Genomic DNA, 23965 nt, shown 5'->3' on the forward strand with positions numbered 1-23965 from the left:
GTCCATCATCATCAAAGATGACTCTGCCAGGCTCCTGTTGCCTTGCAGGCTCCTTATACATGCATGTTTCATAAAAAATGACATCATTGCTGCGTATGATCTTTCTATTCATGGGATCCCAAAGTCTATACCCCATTTCACCTCTGTCACCGTATCCTAGGAATATGCATTTGTGAGACTTGGGATCAAGTTTGGTGCGCATTTCCTTGCGTATGTGCACGTACTCAACGCAACCAAACACTCTCAAGTGCTTGTATGACGGAGGCTTCCCTGTCCATACTTCTTCTGGCACTTTCCCACCAAGCCTCGTGTTAGGTGACCTGTTTATAAGGTGAACGGCTGTCATAACAGCTTCAGCCCAAAAACCATGAGGTAATGCAGCATGTGACAACATAGAATGGACCTTCTCCTGAATGGTCCTGTTCATCCTCTCTGCTGTCCCGTTTTGTGGAGGATCATAAGGAGTAGAGAGCTCCCTCTTAATGCCTTTAGCATCACAAAAGTCCTGAAACTGTTTGGACATATACTCTCCACCATTGTCGGAACGCAGAGCCTTCAGTGTTTTGCCAGTTTGATTCTCAACATGAGCAACAAACTTCTGAAACACTGAGAATGTATCACTCTTCAAACGAAGAGGATAGACCCACACCTTGCGTGTGGCATCATCAATAAAAGACACAAAATATTTTGCCCCTCCCAAAGAAAGCTGAGGCATCTCACATACATCTGTATGCACAAGCTCTAACTGAGCATCTTTCTGTCCAAGAGCTTTCTTGTGGGGGCACTGTAGTTGCCTACCATATATACAATGCTCACAAAACTGAAAACTTGAAAACTTTAGAGAAGGCAAGTAACCCAAACGAGACAATTGCTCCATTCCCTTGACACTCATGTGTCCCAACCGGCTATGCCACATAGAGATTTCCGGCAGCTCGGTTGCATTTACATTAGCATGGTGACAAACACCTGCATGCATAAAGTAAAGAGTGTCCACCTTAGAGCCTCTGGCAACAACCAGTGAGCCCTTACTAATCTTCCACTTTCCACTACCAAATGTGGTAACATAATCAGCATCATCAAGCTGTCCAGTAGAAAGCAGATTCTTCTTGATCTCAGGCACATGCCTGACATCATGGAGCATAAGCTGTGAGCCATCTGAAAATACAAGCCTCACATCACCTCTGCCAAGAATTTTGCATGCATGGTTATCACCCAAATAAACCACTCCTTCATTGCCAGCAGTGTACCTGACAAACAAGTCTCTGCAACCTGTGACATGAAAGGAGGCACCTGAATCAATGATCCATGAGTGCATACCATGACCACCTGTAAGAAGTGAATGGGCATCAAGTGAAGATGTAAAGAGGACCTCATCCTCACTGCCACCTGCATGTGACACATTGATTTCTTCAATCTTGACTCCACTTTTGCCCTTTGGCTTTACATCTTTGGCTTCGTCTTTCTCTTTGTCTTTGCCTTTTCCCTTTTCTTTTTGATCATTTTTCCATTTGTAGCATTGCTTTTTAATGTGTCCCTTCTTGCCACAATAATGGCATTCCAAATCCTTTTTCGAGCGAGACTTGCTCCTTCCCCTTTCTTGGCTTTTCCCCCTTTGCTGGGATCTCCCACGTGCATTCATTGCATTGGACTTTCCAACAGAGTTGTTTTTCCTGTTCATCTCTTCTTGAAGAAGAGCACCCTCAACATCTGCATATGACAGCATAGCATTCGAATTGCTAGTGGCTGTCCTGAATGTGTCCCAACTCTCTGGCAAAGTGCATAACAAAAAAGTGGCTTTGAACTCATCGTCCATTGCCAACTTTTGATTGATGACCTGGCTGACAATACCATTAAACTCATTGAGATGGGCTGTCATAGACGCCCCTTCCTTCATCTGAAGACCTATGAGTTTCTTCAACCAATACACTTTGCTTGAGGCACTTTGTTGGGCATACAAGTCCTGCAATCTCTGCCACATTCCCCAAGCTGTCTTCTCTTCACGAATGCTGAAAAGTAATGAGTCTGACACAGACAACATGATAGTAGATCTTGCCAGCTCATCCATATCTTCCCACTCTTCAGCAGTAAGAGAAGCGGGCATCACACCCCTTTCTTTGATAGGCTTGTGCTGCTTTTTCTGGAGCAACACATTGTAGCACTGGGTTTGCCAAATATCATAATTATGCGAGCCTTCAAGCTTCTTGATGTGAAGCAATGAAGAGCTCTCACCTGTGGTTGCCATAGCGATATGCAACCTTTAATGCTTGACTCCCTGCAAATGTGCAAACACTGCACCCAAGATGTGCAAACACTGCACCCAAAGCACACAAAGTGCTCACAAATGTTCTCCCAAGCTTTATCTCCCACTGCGGAAGCACAAATGCAACTTTTCTCCCACTTTTTGTGATGAAAACACCAAAATCTGGTTGCTGCAGATTTTGGACAACACCTTAAATGTGCTCTTTTGCCCTTCCAAAGTACTGTACAACAGTACCAAGTGCTTACAAATGATGTACCAAACCTGTACCGGCAATTTCAGCAGCTGAAATTGAATCTTTTGGTCACTCAAAACAGTGTACAGTCATGCCAAAACATGCACAAAGCTGTGCCAAATCTGTACCAGCAGGTACAATAGCAATAAATGCTCTCCTGGCTGTCCAAATGAGTGAAAATCAGACTTTTACAGTCCTGTACACTGCATAAAACAGTCCCGAACAGAAATTGGGCAAAAGCCCCTTGACTGCAAGCTGATTTTTGAGGATTCAAGGCATAAATGTCTTGCCTGCTGCTTTGCCAAGCTCAACAAGCATGAAAACTTGAAAAGCCCCTTGATTTAAGATCAATTTCTGATCATACATGGTACATTGACGCACATGAAGGCATCCAGAGTGTTCACGATGCTTCCCCCTGGCCACATATACATCAAATACATGAAAGCCCCTTGATTTACAGGCACATTGAGTGCTTGTAAGGCATCAACACATTATCCACAGCATCAAATGCGATTGCCTGCATGCAAATCAACCAAATCGGCACAAAAAGCCCCTTTATTTGCACTGCAATTTGCTGCAATTTTGCCCAAATGTGCGATTTTTCACATCATACAGCATGTATGAGTGCTTAATTGCACAATTACATCAAAAGCCCCAAATTTCGACATCCAATTTCTTGCAAATTGATCCTGATTTGACCAATTTCCTGCAAATTTATCTTGATTGTGACCAATGTCACCCAATTTTGCCAATTTTGCTCAAAAATTGAGCAATTGGGCACCTGTACCTGCTCAATTGATTTAATTGATAAGAAATTCGCAAAAAATTAAAGGCAAGTACCTATGAAATTCTGAATTTCTCTGATTTGCAGGTTGATTTCTGTTTTTGCAGGAAGGGGGGGGGGGCGTGATTTTGCTGTTGATGCTGCTGCTCGTCAAGCTTCTGTGCAGGTGGACACAAGGGAGTCTTGCCAAGCCTTGTGCAGAAGGTTGTGGCTTCTTTGACAACCGAGTCAGAGGCTTGTTCTGTTGCATTTGCAGAGGCGCCTCTGATTTGGTAACTGTTGATACGCCTTCGCCCCCTCCACTTGCTACGCGCTTGTATTCGATGGAAGTCTTCGCTTAGCGCCTTGTACACGTCGACGGGCTTTCTTCGCTTATGTTTCGCCTAGCACCAGCCGACGCCCAGCGCTAGGCCTTCGCTTGCGTTTCGATTGCCACACTCGCCTGGCTATGCGCCTTCGCTGTCTCCGCCAGCAGCGTTAGTCTTCGCCTTACAACCCTCGCTTGTACGCATGGGCACGCATGCCTCGGGCTATGGCACAACTGCTGCTACTGGGCAGCGTGGATTCGCCTGCTAGGCAGCGTGGATGAGCCTGCCCACGCTGCTGCTTCTCTCCACCCACCTGTTTGCGACTGATCACACAGTCGACCAGTAGCCAGTGCTGCACAAAGGCGACTCACAGAATGAGCAAACGATTCTTGATGAGAGGGAGGGGAACCTGGTGACCAAGGCTCTGATACCAGTTGATGGGGAGAAACAGTTAGGGTTTCACTTGTGTGGGAGACATACACAAAGAAGCACAAGGGAGAGAGAGAGAGAGAGTTGTGGGGATAAGTCAACTCACCAAGTGAGTGTGTGACTCCCCTATCACACATGTATATTGCACTAGTACACATAGTGCACTTAGTACATTAAAAGTACTAAGTGTACTATGTACTATAACTTATGGGCTTGTACACACTATAAGGGTGGGCATAACGCCTTTACCCCAACAGGTATGAGAAATGAAGAAAGTGGAATCAAGACACAATGGAAAGCATTATACAAAGAAGAATCCATTATATTTTCAAAATCAAACTGAATTCAAGAAAGATTTTCGGCTAAGTGCATCTGCTACCACATTATCTTTCCCAGGGCGGAATTTGATGTCGAAATCATATTCTTGTAGAATTTCAATCCATCTCCTTTGCCGCATGTTGAGGTTAGGTTGGGTGAAGATCCACTTTAGACTTTTGTGGTTAGTTACAAGCTGGAATTTGCCTCCCAAGAGATAATGTCTCCATAATTTGAGGCAATGAACAACTGCTAAGAGTTCCAAATCATGGGTGGCATAGTTTGCTTCATATTGCTTCAGCTTGCGGGAAGTATAAGCGACTGGTCTTCCTTCTTGGCCTAAGACTCCACCAAGTGCTAGACTACTAGTATCGGTAATCACTTCAGATTCCTTGGAGAAATCAGGAAGCTTTAAGACTGGGGTTGTATACAATCACCTAAGATACAATACTGGGTGTTCCTATGTTCAAAAGAAGAAGTATGACTAGACCAATCTATCTGGACTTGAAGAGTCTTAAACCACTCAATCTCTAATAACAAGTCTACATGTTCTAGATGCATAATATAGTACTCCAGAGTATCTTTGTAGTCCTGAATCCGGATCGGTAGTGTCTCCACCTTTCGATCCCATACTTGCCGACCCGCAGGTAGGCGTACCTCATAGGTATGATCGCTAAGTGTTGTGTCAAGATCCAATTTCTGCACAAGTTTGTAATTAACAAAGTTGTGTGAGCTGCCAGGGTTCAAAAGAATATGTATTCTATGGCCATTCACTTCTCCATAAACTCGGAGAAGATCATGCAAGATAAAAACTTTAGAGTTAAACATACAATCAGAACATGAACTAGGACGAGAGTACAGTGATTGAAGTACCTGTTAAAGTTAGTTGGTTAGCTGTCTTCGGCTTGGGTCTTGCGCTGGTCTTTGCACCCTTCTTCTTCGGGCACTTGTTACGCATATGTCCTTTTTCTTCACAGATGAAATAACGTCCCTCCTTCTTGAGCTTCAAAGCCTTGAGGAGACGATTTTTCTTTGCTGGTGTCGAAGTAGAATTCTTTGAAGGTTGATCCGAAGACTTTCCTTCAGCCATCGATGTGGAGAACTTCCTTTTGTGCTTGTTCCCCTGCTTGGTTACGGGTTTAGACTTGGAAGAGACCATTGTAACGTCATAAATACGAGCAGAATGATTGGCGTCGTTCAAAGTTTTGCATTTGTTGCTTTTAACCTGTAAACGGTACGAGTCGGGTAAACTGGCTACGAAGAAACCCAAAAGAGTAGTGGAATCTATCTTTGTAGCTTTCATCTGCAAGTCTCTAAATTTCTGGAGGTCATAAGTGAGGTTCTACGAGGTCATGGTCAAGCTGGCAAACTGAGCAACGATATCATAGTCATCCTCCTTTTTGAGGAATTCTTTCTTGAAGACTTCTTCAAACTATGCCCAGGTTGTAGGTTTAGGTTTGACTTCTTTCCACCAAAGCAAAGCTTTGCCTGAGAGGAAACCTATGACTAACTGAATCTTTTTGCCATCATCATATGGATGAAACTGGAAATGGACTTGCCACTTATGTAGCCATGTGTCCACTATCTCCATGATACGCTGCTTTTGCTCGCCCCCAAACTGTTCCGGGGTAATGTTGGGGCCTAAAGCAGATGCCAAGGTATCCATACACGAAAGAGTAGATAGGGTAGTGGTCTATAAAGAGATGGATTTCTGTAAAGCCTGCATCTCCGTGGTGACTTGTGCTTGACGTTTCGAGAAAGAAGCTTCGAAAGCAACTTTAAACTCTTGGAAATCAGATTTTAAAACAAAATTGTCGAAAAGATCGCCATCGGTGGCTTCCGTAGCTGGCAGGTCTACACGTTCGGGAACGGGTTCCATCTCCGATTCTTGGGTCGACATCTAGAAGAGGGCAAGAAGCCTCCTGGAGGAGAATTTATAGGCTTCCCCAAAAGCATCATATGGAGCTTTTGTTTTTGTGTTTTTTTAATATATATATATATATATATATATATATATATATATATATATATATAAACAAAGAATAGTGCTAGAGAGCTTGAGAGATGTGTGGCAAGAAGCCTCCTTGAGGGGAATTTATAGGCTTCCCTAAAAGCATATGGAGCTTTTGTTTTTGTGTTTTATATATATATATATATATTCTTAAAAAAACATCCATAAGCAAGGCATGGGTTTTTTAAACCCCTTTTTCTAAGGTTGAGCAAAAAAAAAAACGAAATCAAGGCGTTGGGGTAAAAAAAAAAAACGAAAGCTAAATTTTTTTAAAAAAAATCCTCCACTCGGCGATTGCTTTTTGCGTTTTTTTGCAGCAATCCTTAGCGCCGACTTCATGCCACCCGTCGATTGCTTTTCGTGCCCACTTGCAACAAGCACCGACTGGAGTGCCGCCTGCGCGCATACCAGCCCGCTTGCCTGCGTGTACCAGCCCGCCTGCCTGTGTATACCAGCCCGCCTACCTGCGTCTGGTGCAAGGCTCTTGCGGCTGGCTTCTTGGCTCAGAAGGGTGGCACAGCCACTCAGGCGCCATAGAGCTCTCAACAGCCGTCGATAATTCTCTCTCTCTCTCTCTCTCTCTCTTACAGGTTTACAGCCGACAGGCTTTTCACCTCTTCTCTCTCTTTCTCAAACTGGTCACACAGTTGACAAAAACACACAGCCCTTCTTCTGCTAAGTAAAACAATCCTTAACAAGACCATAATCCCCATCATGGGTTCTTATGATGCAAAAAAACATGCTGAATCTGAAAAAACAGCAGTATGCACATAAAAACAACAATTTTCTCGAACTCATATCTTTTCTTTGACCTCTTTTCTCTACCTACCTACTTGCTCGTTCTCGAGGCTTGCTCTGATACCACTGTCAAATCCCCATAGGATCACGCGTAGAACGCTCCTGATACAAGACTCGAAACCTGCAAAACAAACCAAGCAACGTGAAGGGGGTGCAGGCCTGACTCACCTCCCAATCTTGACAGCCTTGGCTGTCCCCACCGAGCCACGAGCTGAGCTAACTAGTTGGACGTGCCGATCAATCCCTACCTCGCGACGTCCCATACCACCACGAAGCTACCCTTGCGGGCCTCGAGATTGCTGCCGGCCTTGGTTGCATAAAGCAGGTGCATGTCTGCACTAGATCTAGGGTCCTGACCATAGCACTCTCACAAAGACATGCGAGACTCTATGAACTATTGACTAATCTTGGCCACTCTTTTATAGGCTCTCTTGGCCGATCACCGGGCGTCCACACTTGGACGCCCGTCCGTCCATACCTGGGTGCCCGCTCGTTAGTCTATCCCTAGCTCAGCTCGCCAATCAGCCTGCTTAGCTCCAAGCTTCCCCAAACCTCGAAGCTAGTCTCGTGTGTGTGTAGCACACGGTAGATACACACTGTGCACATGACACTCATGTTTCATATTTGTGTAAACTTAAAATTTGTTAAATTAAGTTAAAAGATTTCTCTAAGTTTTGTGCAAAGTAGAAATAAAGTATGTTTATGCTAGCCATGTTCAGGAAGCTTTCCTAGTGTGGTTAGTTTTTCCCTGAGTGGTAGTGCTAACCGTGCTCTCAGAAGCCAGTGAAGGTTAGATACACTAGGAGATCTGGGAGCAAAAGCTTATCTGGGAGAACCAGGCAATGTTCCCTCCGCGGTGTATCCCTTTGCTTGTGCTAGTACGGGCGTGCCTGTTGGTGCACGGTCCCGGAAGACCAGTGAAAGGCAGGTGTGCACCCAGTAAAGGGGGGAGTGTGCTTATCATTTGGGACTCTTCTTCGACTGACCAGGCTTCATCGACAAGTACCTTATTGTTTGAGTTATATTCATTCCATGTGAGGAGAAATCTGGCCTAATGGCCTGTGACACACTTGTACATATAAATACTCCAAGAAATACAAATGTATTGAAGGGGGGGGGGGGGGGGGGGGGGGGGGGGGGGCTTTCCGGCCCCAGTGATGGTGTCAAGTGTTATTGGTCATTTTCAGTATTAATGTTGCTAATAATGTCCATTGATGGTATTAGTTAAGTGCTCTAAAAATGTGTATTTTGTCTTCCGATTTGTAGGCCTCCAGTAGAGAGTGGTTACTCCTTTGCCTTCCTTTTGCTTTTTTGTCCCGAAGAGGCGGCATCCAAGAGAGCAGGCCTAGGAGTGGCCTCCTTGTCTCTTCCACGAGAAGCATACTTGGTGGCTCTAGACCCTTTTGCAATGCTAACTTATTTGGCACGAAGATAATTAGGAACAATCCACGGGCTCGCAAGCCAGGATCAATACATCAATGAATACAAAAGCAAACAAATACGCCGATGTAGAAACCCAAGTCGGAGTCGATGTCCATGTCGAGGCACAAGATCCTGATGCCGAGCACACCACGGGGATGATCCACAAGAATCTCTCACCTGGCTAGTATCGGATCCAAATCCTAGTCCAAGTCCAAATCCAAGTGCAAGGAATCCCTAGCTCATAAACATGGAACAGGACCAAAGAAGGGCTCAAATGTTTGCAGCTTCAATTGCTTCGGCTTCGATTGCTTCGGCTTCGGTGGCTCTATCTTTGATGAAATCTTCAAACATTAGATCCCTTCTTTGGTCCTGTTCCCTCTTGGCTCTCCAAGCAAGGAATTCTTCATCTCTGAGTAAACGATTGAATTGCCAAAAGTCATGGTACTCTTTTGATGCTATGGCTGCAGTCTCATGAGTAATGGATTGATGGCCCTGATTCCCATCCTGAAGTCCTGGATCAGCCTCATAGTTGTTCCCTTCATTAGCCCTTGGTTTCCCTCTACTCTCGACATGACTCTGTCACCCCAAGAAAGAGAGAAATCTTGCTCTGATACCACTGTAAGCCCAGCGGGGCATGCTGTGGCAGATTTCTCCACGTACCCAAGAGAGAAATATAGAGAGAAACGATAGAGAGAGGGAGAGAGAAAAGGGTTTAGGTCCATTGCACAGGACACAGACAGTGAGTGGGGAACAGTGAGCGGGGAATAGGTCCCGTTCCCTTTCAGGAATTTATTTAGGGAGAGAAAAGGGTTTAGGTCCATTGCACAGGACACAGACAGTGAGTGGGGAACAGACAGTGAGCGGGGAATAGGTCCCGCTCCCTTTCAGGAATTTATCCATGGGCTCGCAAGCCAGGATCAATACATCAATGAAAACAAAAGCAAACAAATATGCCGATGTAGAAACCCAAGTCGGAGTCGATGTCGATGTCGATGCGAGGCTCGAGATCCTGATCCCGAGCACACCATGGGGATGACCCACAAGAATCTCTCACAGTACCAGGTCCAAGTCCAAGTCCAAGTCCAAGTCCAAGTCCACGGGATCCCTAGCTCGTAAGCAGGGTACACAGGAGATGCATATAGATGACGAGGTATATGATGTTGAGTGCTCGATCCGAAGTAGAAGCAGCCCACAAAGAGGCTTACAGAGGTGTATGAATCAGGGTTAATCCACTTGGCTGAATGGGACAGATATCGGGTGGCAGCAGCCAGGTGAGGATTGCTTAGTAGTATGGCAGCCAGCTCAGTTGTAGTTGGTGGTCATAACAGGGGCGGTGGCGGTGCTATCAGGTGGCGCACAAGGATAGGCTGCAGTCAGTAGGCGGTGGCGGCACTCAATAGGTGGCGGTGGCCTATTCAGCAAGCGGCGACCCTGGATAGGTCAGCTGGCAGCGGCACAGGTGGCGGCGTTGATTGGCGGAGGCAGCGCTGTGCTGATAGTGCAAACTGGCGCACGCAGTCCAGCAGCCGGTGGTGGATCAAGCTGTAGTAGCACTGGATGGTGATGGAGGCAGCAGGCGCCGGTGCCGCCAAGGTTGCATTTCAAACCCGTTTTTTATTATTTAGTACTTTTGGACTTTTGAAACGTTTCAAACTTAAAAAACGTTTGTGTTTTCGTTTCTTCTAGTATGTCCTTTTTTCTATTTATTATGTTTGGCGATCGCTTTGTATAGCTCATTTGCGCTAAACATATGTGACATTGTCATTTGATTTGGAGTTATCATTTGTTTCTACTATCTACTTGAATTGTCAAATTCCAATCATGGTGTATTTGGGTATGTCTAGACATTGTTTATGTTGTGAGTGCTAATTTTGAAATTCTTAGATAGGCTGAAATGCTAGAATGTGACATGTGTTGACGTATCACTCATCTATCAAACGATATTAGATATAGATTTTGAGCTTTCTTGACCAATCTCTTACGCACACACACATATATATGATTTTAACATTGTAAAGTACGTAACGTTTTTGAAGTACTTTATCGGTCGGCAATGTTCTATACCACGTACTAAACTCGTGCCGTTTCGTACGTTTGAAACTACCTTGCGTGCTGCACGGAGAGGCGCAGAAAGGCGGCGTAGTCCAACAGAAGACCGCTGCAGCTGGCTGGCACAGGCGATGGCAGTTCAAATGCAACCGTACAGTAGCCAGGTGAGGGTGGTTCCGTATAGCCCAGCAGCCAGACAAGTGGAAAATGGCACTTTTGTACAGCAGATTGGTGAGGGGCAGATCAGCCAGTCGGAGAAGATTGCCACGTCTCAATGATGATGTTGAGCTTTACTCTTCCATGATGATGGCGACGCCATGCCTTTTATACTTGGAGAGAGGATCCTGCTTTTTGGTAAAAAGCTATCATGCTTTTGCTTTGCCTTTTTCACTTAGCTTTCCTCTTTTGCTTTTGTTGTTTTTACTTTATACAATAAAATACTACTCAAATATGGCCAACTTTTAATAAAGTTCTTGTGCTTTGCTTTTCTGGCTTTAGGGCCTTGCTATTTGGTCCTAGAGCTGCTTTTTGAAAAAGCGGCTTTTTTCTCTTTGGTCTGGCTTAGTCTCCTCCTTCCAATGGTGCTCCTAGCTTGCGGTCAACTTAGTTTGACTTTTTGTTTTTCTCTGCTTTTTCACCAAAATTGGCGCTTTTCCATGTGCGAACCCCCTATGCCTTCTTCCACTAGTCCTATGTACGGGCAAGAGTTCCATCATGTGAATAGAGCTAAGAGGGCCAAATATTTACAGTGCACCTCAAGGAAAAAAAACCCTTGCGCAATGGCCCATCTTCACCGTGCTATTAATAGTAAAGTTATCCATGGTCACAGAGGAACCTCATTAGTGTAATCTTCTTGACAAAAGTCAAGACATACTTCCCTCGTGAGTCAGAATCATCTGAAATTAACTACCCACATGAAGCTACATTGAATCCCTAGCTTAAAGCTGGAAACTCTCTGTCAAAAGATGACTAAATGAACCGTCCTTGAGATCTTGTGCACTATATCCAAGAAATGTGCTCGATCAAATGCATGATCGATCTAAGGTTATTGCTGGGTAACTCAAAGTAGGCAAGACCAATGATCGTACATGAAAGTAATTTGTAACTAGTAGTAGTTACAAATCTGGTCACTAGCACTCAGCTGTGACACACTCGGATTGCTATTGAAGTAAATGCTTGGCGGAATTCCTTCGTCAAGGCTTCCCAATCGGCGTCTATCTATCTAGGACTAACCGATGTTATTCTTGGATGCACGAAGGAACTATTGATCATGACAACTTTGCCGGCAAAATAAAATTAGTTAAGTGCATAGTATATATAGCACTATCAAAGTGGTGCTATCGATCCTTTGCATACTCTCCTAGTTCACACTAGTAGTCAATCACTAGGATCCCCACAAAGTCGTGAGTTCCCCCTTTGCAACACATGGGTTACAGAAAAAATACCAAAGCTCATCGGCAGCCAAGAGTTCATCTATACACTACTTGAAAGAGGGGTTGGCCGTTCCGGCTCATTGTGCATCTCTTGTCAATTCAGCAAGTTACATCTTCTATTGTGCTTGTTGTCCATTAAATCTTGGTGTATTTAAGTGTGTTGATTAGCATTGTGTTCATCCAAGCATTCCACACTGACGGGTGGAATTACACCCACTATGAGAGATCAGGCACCACCAACAAATGCCAGCTTTAAAATGCTGAAAGTAATGAGCAGGAGGCTCCTCTTATAATGAACTTTTATTTCACTCTTTATGCTTATCAAATATGGAATCTTTTAAACCAAAAAATAGCAGTAAGTTTTTAAGCCTTTTTTGCTTCAGGTCGACACTTACTGAAATCAAGCGAGAGTGGATTCAACATGATCCCCTCTCTCAGCTATTTCCTTTGACGGTGATATCTTCAGTGTTTGTCAGTTCCATTGATACGCTCTGTTTCTCATACCTTGCCAAACTCGTCTAGGGACACCTGGCATTTGTTTCATTTTCTCTCTCTATATATACTCGTATAGCATTATGAAGACACATAGTCAGAGGTCCGAGCCAGATAGACAATCAGTCCCTCATGCATGTAGGGCTTTGATTAGTTCTTTGAATGGTTCATTTTTGTGCTTTGTGAGCGTTCCTATGTGTAGAAATAAAATGCTATATATAAAGAGCCCTATAACTGTTGTAATTTTTTCTTGCTTATTCATTGGTTTCCATATTGCAGGCGAACGGTGTCTGGTAAAAAAGGAAGGTAGTACTGGGATTGTCACTCTTTTTGCAGCAGCCATGGCAGTTATATTCACAGCTGCATTATATGAAAATTTACCATAGCACAGTTGAACATGGCGGCTGAACACCACAGAATGGTTGTCCTTTTTCAACTATTCAAACTGCTGCCAGGATGGTGCATGGGCTAGTTTTTATTGAATAGAGATGCGGTTTTTGTACAAAGCTTTAGGGGTGAACTCTCCGTCAAGGAAATTACATATAAGCTTAGCATGCTAAATTCAGATTGTAAATAGCTCTAGCTAGAATGTAACTAGCAGGGGCATAACTTTCAGTTCAATCTTTAGACGATTGATTATGGGGTGTATCAAGGAAGAATCACATCTTTTTGAATCACATCTTTTTGATTATGGGGTGTATCAAAGGAAGAATCACATCTTTTTGAATGAAGGCGCATCAGATTTTATTGTAAGTCGTATGTTGCATCTCTCTATCCCCCCCCACCCCCCAACCATCATACTACAGATGGTAGTTTTATCTTCTATGAGCCAGATGGCTACTTCTGTATTGTATTGAGAGGACTACCTTCTCTTCTCACATGATCATGATCACTATTGTATCTGTAGCTAGTCATTTGAATTTTATTTTCTTTTCCATGATCCAGTTACCTCATGGAACTATTGCAACACTTCGCGGTAGCTTAAATTAAGTTTCTTGCTTTTCTTTCTCCTGGTGAGGAGGTCAAAGCCGTGCAAAAGGCTGGAAAGTGGGCAGTGCTCCATGAGGGGTGACCCTCCGGCCGAAGGTTACACATGCAAGCATGACTCTGTTGAGCCTGTAGACTCAATAGGATTTTTCTTCCCCATTTTGGTCTTGCTCAGATGTAGGCCATTTTTCTCCTGTTTTGTATTCGGTGCCATAGGAGGGTCACATGGCTCAGCTAAGGCCCCCGTCTCTCTCTCTCTCTCTCTCTCTCTCTCTCACACACACACACACACACACACACACGCACGAACGCATGCACGCACGCACGTGTGCAAGCTCACATGTGAGCGGGTTTGTGTGTGTTGGAAGCTGCAGCTGTCTGGAATTAGTTTTCACTCTTTACTCCTCACAGGTTAGAATGTTCAGTGCTGCACCTTTGTAGCTGGCTTTATTGATAGTGATGCACAAAGTAGCTGGTTTTTGATGCTGATGCAGCTTTAGCTTTTCGTTGTGGTTGAATACCACATTGTGTGTTCATGGGATCCTCTTTTAGTGATGCTTGACCATAATGCAAGAAGTGGTTCTTAGGGGATTGAAGCAGATACATTGTGGTGACAAGCACATTTCGGCTGAAAGTAATGGGTCATTTTTCGCTTGTGGTAAAAGCTGTGCACTTGTGTAAGCCATCAGGTGATGGCAGTCTGCGCATTCAATCACTCGAGTCTTTTTACTGAATTGTTGAGTATAGATAGGTAGATGTTCAGAAGCGATGGGCTGGATGTTTTAAAAAAAAATTGTGTTTCTGGGAAAAGTTGTGCACGTTACATTTAGCTTGGCATACTAATTCCCTCTTATATATTACCATTCCAAGAAGCTAGGATTTTATTTCTTGCCTATTAACTATGTTGTAGAATTTTGTTAATGGATATGTGTTCCAAGTGAAGTTTTCTCTTGGATTTGTGTTACCTAGTCCTACATATGAATTGAGAAGCTGGAGAAGAGATAGGACAAACAATTATTTCTAGCTGAAAGTAGTGTTTTTGTTAGTTTTATCCTTGGTGTTCTACTAATGCATATGAAAACATCCTTTTTCAGGTTCGATCTCATCATCATCAACATTAATAGCTCTAGAAGCCATAGATTGTGTTACAGAGTCCTTTCTCAAGGATTTTTTGGTTGAGAAAAATATCGTTGACTATTTTACATTGAGGGAATTGGCCTAGGTGAATTTGGACAATCCTTCATGTGATGTTACAAAATATCTATTCTCATTATATAATTTCCTATGCTAATACTTCATGTAAGGAAATCATAACTGAGCTCCTCAATTTTTGGTTTTTGTGAGAAAGGCCTCCATACTTGTCCATTCCTTCCTATCTCCTGATTTTAAAGATGATTTTGGTCAGGACTTTTCTTTGGCCTGGGTGGGAGAAGGGAACTAGTTGTTATTCATTAGCGATTATAGTGAATCGTTGAATATAAAAGTTGGGGCGTGGCAGTTTTAAGAAAAGCTCTACACCTGTGAGGGGGTTGGGTTGTGGTTTTTTTTTTCCTATGTTGTTTGGATGAGATTTTTTTCAAGAAGCCTTTTTAACAAGCATTTAACACCAAAAGAGTGAAGAGGAAGTTTGTTCTGCAACATCGACCTTCTCTTGCACAAGAATCCTTGTTGAAACATGTCCCTCCAGACTTCTAAGAGTTGGGATACATTTCCATAGCATTGCTTGATAATGTTCCTTGTATACACTCAATGCTTGTCTCTTAGCACGTATCTCACATAGAAGTTTGGTGCACATTTATGAAGGCTCTCATTATGAGGATGAGATTGTTATTATGACCATTGACAAGGGTTTGAACGTTAGTTGGGATCCGGGCCATTAGTCTTCTTTGGGGAGTCACAGGGAGCCTTCGCGGGGTTGGGGACGTGAGTCCTTGGCCCAATAGTATGGGCTCATTATTAGTGGGCGGTGGTTGGTTGGTTGCGTTGATGGCATTGATCGTGTGGCGTAATTGCTCGTGTTGTATACGCGGCTTGCAGCACTATATATGGATGTAGTTATCACAAGCTAAGGCATCCAATGCTTGTTAGTATCTATACTCTCTACGCTTGGTACATCATCCATTTAGAGTCTGTCTAGATCGCTATCTAAGCTTTGCTTAAGAGCGCACGGGTGGACAACACTATCATATTGTACCTATCTCAGAATTTTAATTTCTCTCTATTCTCTATCTATTGTATTGTTTATTGCACTTTGTTTTACTATTTATCTTTTTGTTGTGCTATATTTTTTCACATCTTCAAAGTCCTTGTTAGTACATTTTTGTGGCATTGCTTGATGTCCCCAATAAGGTGTTGGTAGATGTTATACAGGAGGGTTGTTTTTCTCATGCACAAATTTAATAAAATAATGGACAAAGCTTACTCTACCTCTCTCAAAACACCATAGTTTATTGAGAAATAAACTTACATGAACATGAAAGAAGAGATGCATGGCATACACATTGGGTACAATCTCTCCCCACTTGCTTGATGGCTCACGCTTTCAAGTAAATGTATTTAGATATCTTTTTTAATTACTTTGTGAGCAAAAAATGACTTTTATACTCCACTTTGGGCCTTGTCCCTAAACTTTAGGAGAGTGTTATGCATGAAGTAATGTGAACCACCCTTGGGGCCTTGACTTTAGCAAAGTGTCATGCATGAATTAATATGGGTCATCTACTAAGAGTAAACAAACCATTTGAATAAATATGTCCCTATAACAAATGTGCATAATAAATTTGTGCCGTCATTTTATGTACAAGATAATGATGGCCACCAAGCCACTAGAAAGTATGCCACGATTCCCAACATAAGGTGGTTTATGCATTTCTTGTAAAACAATATATCTAAATGGTGCAGTAATCTATAATCTTTTCTCAAAAAATAGGAAACCGTCAACATATGAATAACTATTGATAGGCAAATAGTTATTATGAACAAATGCATTATAATCATTTGAAAAATCAACATCATTGGCATAACTGTCACATATGGCATCAAAAGATTAAATATGAACAAAATAATGAGTCATGAAAAACGACAACAAAATTATGCAAATGACAACTCAACTCCATTTTTGGAAAAAAACCAACAAATGTACCTTTTTTCAAATTCATGGAGGTAAAAGACACACTTTCATGTCAAACATTTTTAAAAAACCACTACTTTTGTGAAGAAAGAATGCATAAAACATTACTTACATTTTACTCTAAACCCAAAAACGTCCAATTGAAAAAAGAATTACAAAGAAGAAGAATCTCTTTCATTAACTAAGAGAGTCATTGGACCTTTTGCTTAAAAATATCAATTGTTTTCTGGTGCAAGTGTCTAGAATTTTTGAACTTAGATCCATACATAAGAATTTTTATGTCATGTAAATTAAGCATGTTCATACGTTGACGAATTTCACTTTTTTTTTCTTTCTTTTTTGCTTTGTTTAATCATCTCTAGATCATACTTTTCCTTGAGAACAGATACATTTTGCACCAATACACATTTCTACATTGTGTGTTGTATGTAGTGTGTTATCCACAAATTGATAAGTGGTAAAATTGACGTTACTTTTAGACGCAATATAATTTGATAAAAATCTCTTACATGGAGCTAGTGCATTGTCTAAGAAAGTAAATTTTCCTTGTATACAAAGTTAATCCAATGGTTGAATTTAGCATATTTTGATATTAAGATAGGTAGATATATGGAGTCCATGGCCATAGAAGAGGTTTATTGAAAGCAAAGATGTCACTAGATTTAGATAGAAATCCAAAGATAAAAAATGGTCAAATTTTAGACAGTAGTGAGTACTACAATTTATCAATTTACTTTATTTTGATCTAATAGTCCAATTTAGAGTTAGTCTTTGCAAAAACACAGTTTTTAGTTTATAACAGGTAGATTTTGAGCCATGAAAATGATAACAATCGTCATTTTGAAAAATTGATAGAAATTCAAAGTCTAGAACAAAGTGGATTTTGGAATCCAAAATTTCATGTGACAGACTGATATTTCTATATGACAGTGACATTTGCATCCAAAAAAGAGAAATTTTGGTCCATAATGAACGAAAATTTTGCTTTTATTAGACAAAAAATTTCGTCCATTGACGGGAATTTTTTTTCCATTGACGAAAAAAATTCTGTCGATGAGAACTTGGATTCCAGAATCCACTTGGATTCTAGAATCCAAATTTTCGTTGATGGAATTTTTAATCCATTGATGGAAATTTCAACCGTAGATGGAAATTTGGATTTCAAAGTGGATTCTGGAATCAAAATTCTAATTGGCGGATTTTTTTTCGTCGAACGGATCAAATTAGAGTACAATCTCATTGCTTGTGATGAGGTGAGAGAGATCTTTTTTTGGGAAAGACTAGTTAGGGGAAGCTTCCTTACCTTTTTCTACCAAGTTGCAAAAATTTTCCAACTTAGTGATGGAGAATCTTCTAGCGTTGAGTGACGGAGAACTTTGTAGCTTTGAATGACGGACCAATCCTATGATATCCCATGTAGTATACATGTCCGTTCATTGGAGACGTTTTTCACCACGAATCCATGTCCAAGAAGATAGAAAAGATGCTACATGGGGTCTTCCCTTACAAAGCCGCATGCATGTGTATCTTGCTATCCTCTCTGTTTAGGGTGGCACAATTAAGCTTTCCACTCTCTCCTCCCTCTTAAGCACATACTCACGCTACTACTAATTTTGAGTTAGATATAATAAGATTTCAAGACATAATTTTTAAGAAGCCTATCACTTTTTGAGGTTGATAATTTGTAAAACAAGTCATATAGTCTTGTGCCTCATCATATGACACAAAAATTCATTGTGTCCCATAAAAAATGTGTGATGTAGTTTGGATTGGTTTGATTCTAATAAAATTTTGAAAAATAATTGGTTCATGGTGGTGACCTCTATAAATTAGGCATGCCATTTGAGTAACATAATAGTAAAGGTGGAGCATATGGCCACACCAAAGTACATAAATGGCAGTTACATTTAGCTATAATTGTGATAGATTGCACATGATTTGATCATGAAGTACGGAGGATTTTCATGCAATCTTAGGTAGCTCCACAATCTCAACAATCTTCTTTGTAGGTTGCGGGAAGAGGGCTTTGTATGCCTCAACTCATGCTCCTCGATGCCACAAGACCTCCCTATATAGCTATTAGAAATGCTCCACTTGATGCTCTCTTAAATCCTACATCTAAACCTATCCTCCTACAATACTACATCTAGACCTCTTCTCCTCTAGCTGCTGTCACCTAGTGTGCCAACTACATTTTGTTAAGATTTCAATCATAGATGTATCATCTATCACACGTGCCAATACCTATACGTGAGTGAACATGCAAAAAGAACAAGTAGAATGAAATTTAATATATATTCACACACACGTAAGAAGTACCTACCTTGCTATAATTGAACAGTCTAGTCTCTACCACTACCCCTTGGCAACTTACAAAGTTTGAGTGTTGTACTTGCATGTAAACTAACCACACCACAAACAAATAAGAACAACCTTCATTGTTCTTCACGCATTGCCCATAGAAGGGCAAAAAGTTTGATTCTTGGTGCATGTTTCTCCCTTCTTTCAGTGTGAGAATGAAGACAGTAGAAGCTCTTTGATTCTTGTTGCATGTTCCACTCTACTTTCTATGTTCCTCCCTACTTTCTGTGTTCCTCTCTACTTTTTATGTGAGAGACATTGGAGAATAAGCTATTTAATTCTTGGTGCATGTCTCTCCCTACTTTCAGTGTGAGAGAGATTGGAGAATGAGGGGAGTGAGAGTCCTTGCAAATGGTGGATGCATATTGCATTGTTGACATATTTGGAAGTAGGATTCGAGGAGGGTGGATCTTCAATAAAAAGTTGAACTTATGGTATTTAAGAAGCTTGAGCTTTGAAACACGTTCAATTCCCCACAACCATTGTGTTCCATTCTTGCTTTCCTTGAATGAGTAGAGTTCTAGGAAGGGGTGGGAATTGAGTATAACATTTGTAGAGATGTTGCTACGGAGCAGCCAATTTCTTTCCACACTTCTTTTGTGTCTTAGCTCCATAATGAAAGTTCTCTTTTTCCTTTTCTAGGGTTCCTTGAGCAATGTTAAACAGTTGAGAAGTGGTTAAGACTTGAACTAGGGTATGTTGAAATAGGTGATGATATTACACATCCTATTGTGCATCTCGGTATTGTCGATGTAGGATGACAAAATGAAGTACTTGGTTGATGTACTTCATATTCCAAACATTATAAAGAACTTGATTTTAGTTGGACAAATGGTTGAGCTGGGTTTGCAGTGAGGTTTCACACACACACACACACACACACACACACACACACACACACACACACTCAAAATCTTGGTAAGAAAATTCATGAATTTTGGACCTTAAAATTAAAATTTTTAATAATTTGGCTGAATTAATGCAACTTAGCATGCTAGTTGCCCATTTTAGGTCTTTTGTTTCCACTCTGTATTTATAAGGGCTTAGTTATTGCTAGCACTAAATTTACGGAGCGTTTAGTTATTGCAGTGCAACTATTGAGCTATAAAATCGTATCTTTGATGTAGCTAGAAGAATTTTTTTATGAGAGATAGATTTTGGACCTATTAGGTTTGACAACTAGGAAAGTCTGAGTTTCCCTTCCACACCAATAATGGCCTTAAAACTAATCGCAAGTACCAACATGATTTTTCAATCATAGGTAACCCTTGTGGAATTTTCTAAGGGGAGGAGGGGATTGATGATTCTAAGGTTATGGTGTTGTGAATAAGCACATGTTAGATCATAATTTCAATCACATTATAGTCTTGCCATGAAGGGCTCTATCAATCTGTTTAAATGGTACTAGGTGCCTTACCCTTAGGTTGAACTCCAAAGCATTTTAGAATTTACTTTTCCATAGCACATCACAATAGAGGTGATCATGGTACTATAATTGTTTCTTGGCCTAAATGATGTCTAAGTTTCATTGTTTATGGAGGTTTTAAATGTGCTAATTTGAGTAAGTACGTCATTGAAATAGCTATAGATGTGGCCACTATTTGTAAAAAGAAAGTCTCCTCATTATCATCTTCCATTATGAAAATTTGGTGATCTCACATCTAGTGTGCATAGTTTTCACTTGATTTATAACCTTGTATTTGGACACTCGATCAATACTTACATTACCATTACCTTTGTAATTCTTGTGTAAATTTGCCTTTATTCAATGATACTAAGATTTATTTTGGTGATACACCTATCTTTTGTACCTTTAATAAGGGGTTATCATAAAGGAATGAGGTATTAATATAATATACTTGCTAAATAACCTGAGTAAAATGACCTCTAAGGTAATATACTTGCAAAATGACCTCTGAGAAAAGTGTGGAGTTTTTCTTGGCAAGCGATTTAAAAAAAAAAGATTTTTTAAAAATCTTAGGTCACCAACATGGAAATATTATTTTAAAGTCAACATGCCACATGTCAACTAAAATGCCATTTGAGATAACAAATAAAAGTGAGGCAAGATAAGGAAGTTTTGAGCTAGGGTGGAGAGTTCAATTCATTGGAGTTTGTAGCCTACACCTAAGCAAAGTAGTGTTCAAAACACACATCGCAGTTATGGAGGTGACTTAGAGCATGGTAAAGGGGAAAGGATCAAGCAAAGATCAAGAAAAAGAGTGTTACAAACAAACCACAATAATGGCATAGTTTTGAAGATGGCTCAAAGTATGATTAAGGGGATAGAATTACCTACTATCTTTTAAGCTAGGGCGATTTAAATACTACTGTGGTTCACATTCTTGTTAGGATTTACACAAAAGCAGTTAAGGGGATGACTCTCTAATTGTCACATGCTGGTGAATTACCTTTAGTTTCATGTTATGTAACTTTTAGAAGTGGACAATTTTTACAGTTAAGAATTCAATAGGACCTAGGGATCCAAAAATCCACAAGTGCATTTAATTAGGGCATAGTGTGGAGTTTAAGGGTTACTATTCTGTGACTCTTAAGTAAGCAAGAGCATGGTGAGACTTTCTACGGAGTTCTTGGAACATTCCCATCATGAAGAGAGCTTCGTCCACCACCAACAAAGGAAAAAGGACTCCTGCACCTATTCTAATGGATGTCGAATTCAAGGATGAAGAAAACACAATTACTAAATCACAAAGGGCAATTCAATTACACTTTGTGGAATTCAAGGATGAAGACAGAACCACAAAGTGTAACATAACTACCCTTTGTGGAATTTGAGGATGTGTAATTTAACGTGACGATGAAGAGACAACACATTTACCAAACTTACCAAACCAAAATGGTAACATAGTTACCCTTTGTGGAAGTTCCCAAACCACAAAGGGTATCTTAGATGGCCATTGGCCATTCATGAGATGCACTATGTTGTTAAAAGAGGATAGAAGATAAAAGAGAGAACAAGTCAACATTATTCTTACCATGGGTGCATAATCAACATTGTTGATTATGCACCCATGGTAAGAATAATGAAGGTTTAGGTGCCACAAGAAAATACAAATTGGGGGGGAGCCATCGAGATAGAGTATGACTCTATCATGAAGAAGAACATGCTTGGAAAATTATGAAGTGACCATAGAGAGACAAAAGGTCATTTGCACCAAATGGGTATATAAGTACATATATGATAGCCCAGGTGCAAGGCCCAACTCATGGAAAAGTACATATATGATAGCCCAGGTGCAAGGCCCAACTCTAAGTACATAAATCTAAGTACATATATGATAGCCCAGGTGCAAGGCCCAACTCATGGAAAAGTAATTTGCATAGGTTGATGGTTTTAACTTCCATAGACAATCACCCCAATAGCCATATTGACCATAATTTATATAGTTTTGGCCTTAGCTATAGTTGAAAGGTTATGAGAACAAGACCTCATAGATGAAGGAAGCCAAGCGTCTAAGATAGATGAAGGAAGCCAAGTGTCTAAGATAGATGACCTTGGGCTCATGCATTTTGTTTGGGGATTGAAAGTCATTGCTTACTTGTGCCCACATAAGCTCAAGCAGCAAGTGTTGAAACTTTGTAGAGTTGTTACGCCTAGTTCCTCTCCCAACAACATTATTTTTAGCATATAGGATGATTGTACCATTTTGATTAAAGCTCAAATCAACATCAATGATGGTGGCAACATTGGAGATCTAGTTCCTCTTCATGTTTGGTATATAGAGATTTGGAAGTTTTTAGTCACATTATCATTTGAAATTGGTTTGTGTGGTTTGGGCCAACTTTTGAGGGTTATTTTGTGGGACCCAAATGATGGAGTTTCCATTAGTGAAGCCTTGGGATTCTAAGAGATGTTTGGGCACCCATTGTTGTTGAGTGATGAGGGCTTGACAAGGCTTCTTGGTTTTTTGTCGAGACGGGGCTTTGAGCTATGAGTAGGCCCCTTGATGCTAAGGAAAAGCTTTTGATTATGGCTTTGGGAGCCATGTGTGTGTCGCCCTCATGGAAGTCTTGAGCTTTGAGGACATTGGTAGGTACCCATCATTGTTGGCTTCGTTGTGCTTAGGGTTGCCTAACCTTCTTCTTCGGCGGGGCCGTTAGGCCGTTTATTATTGCCGCTCCTTGGGGATTTTTTGTGGTAGATGAGCACAGGTTGCATTCTTGGATAGTCAGAGGTGAGTGTGGCCTTCATAGTAGCCCTGTGCTTTGAGCAGGTGCTCAGGGAGGAGGACTAGCTAACGTTGAAGTTTTGGCGTGGCTTTGTTTGCTTTTTTCTCTTGTGTTTTTGAGATGGCCTTTTTGGGATCCATAGTTCTATGTACCCATGGTAGAATCCTTGAGCTGTAAGAAGATTCTTGGGCACCCACTATTGATTGCCATGGATAATGGTAAGAGATCGGGGTGCTACGGTGCGGCTGGTCGAGGATGTAGAGTTGAGTGTGATTGTCGAGAGATGAGTCTTGATTGTCATTGTTGGATGGTGTACAATGCCCTTTTGACGAGCTTTGGTGAGGCATGAGGTGTGATAACAAGGGAGACTGCTAATGATGAGTATGGGACTTGAATGTACAGGGTAGCGGAGGGTGAGGCTGTGTGTATAATTTCCTCTTGGGGACATAAGAGGACTGTGGCTCTTTTGCCAGTTGACTTCCATGGTGGCCGTTTCTTCTCGCCAATTGATTTGGCAGTGAGTGGCATCAATCCACTCTTTTCCATTTATAATCTGGCCTAGTCTTCTTGAATCTATGACATGAAATCTGCACTCTAACTGGTTATTTCCTATAGATATTTTAGGAATGAAATACCCAACACTCATTAGACACATTTCATGTGAAATTTGAATGTATTTTGAGGTGTGTGGGTTTTCCAAGAGTTTTCCACGCCTCCAAGAATATGAGATTCGTGTGACCATAGGATATATGTGGGCTTGCCA

The 23965-nt window shown here is 41.3% G+C and overlaps 1 protein-coding gene across 2 annotated transcripts in view; it reads left to right on the top strand.

The window, feature by feature from the left end:
• The window catches only part of LOC147615635 (uncharacterized), a 31609-nt gene extending 18326 nt beyond the window's left edge, over nt 1–13283 (top strand). For both annotated transcript variants that reach the window (XM_086778164.1, XM_086778163.1), the window contains one exon: nt 12813–13283. In XM_086778164.1, coding sequence (XP_086634290.1) covers nt 12813–12919 — 107 coding nt within the window. In that variant the 3' untranslated portion in view covers nt 12920–13283. The remainder of the gene's footprint in view (nt 1–12812) is intronic.
• Nucleotides 13284–23965: the final 10682 nt, after the last annotated feature.

Source organism: Cibotium barometz, chromosome 39 (assembly GCF_041138505.1).
Source record: "Cibotium barometz isolate CiBa-2024 chromosome 39, ASM4113850v1, whole genome shotgun sequence".
Lineage (NCBI taxonomy): Eukaryota > Viridiplantae > Streptophyta > Polypodiopsida > Cyatheales > Cibotiaceae > Cibotium > Cibotium barometz.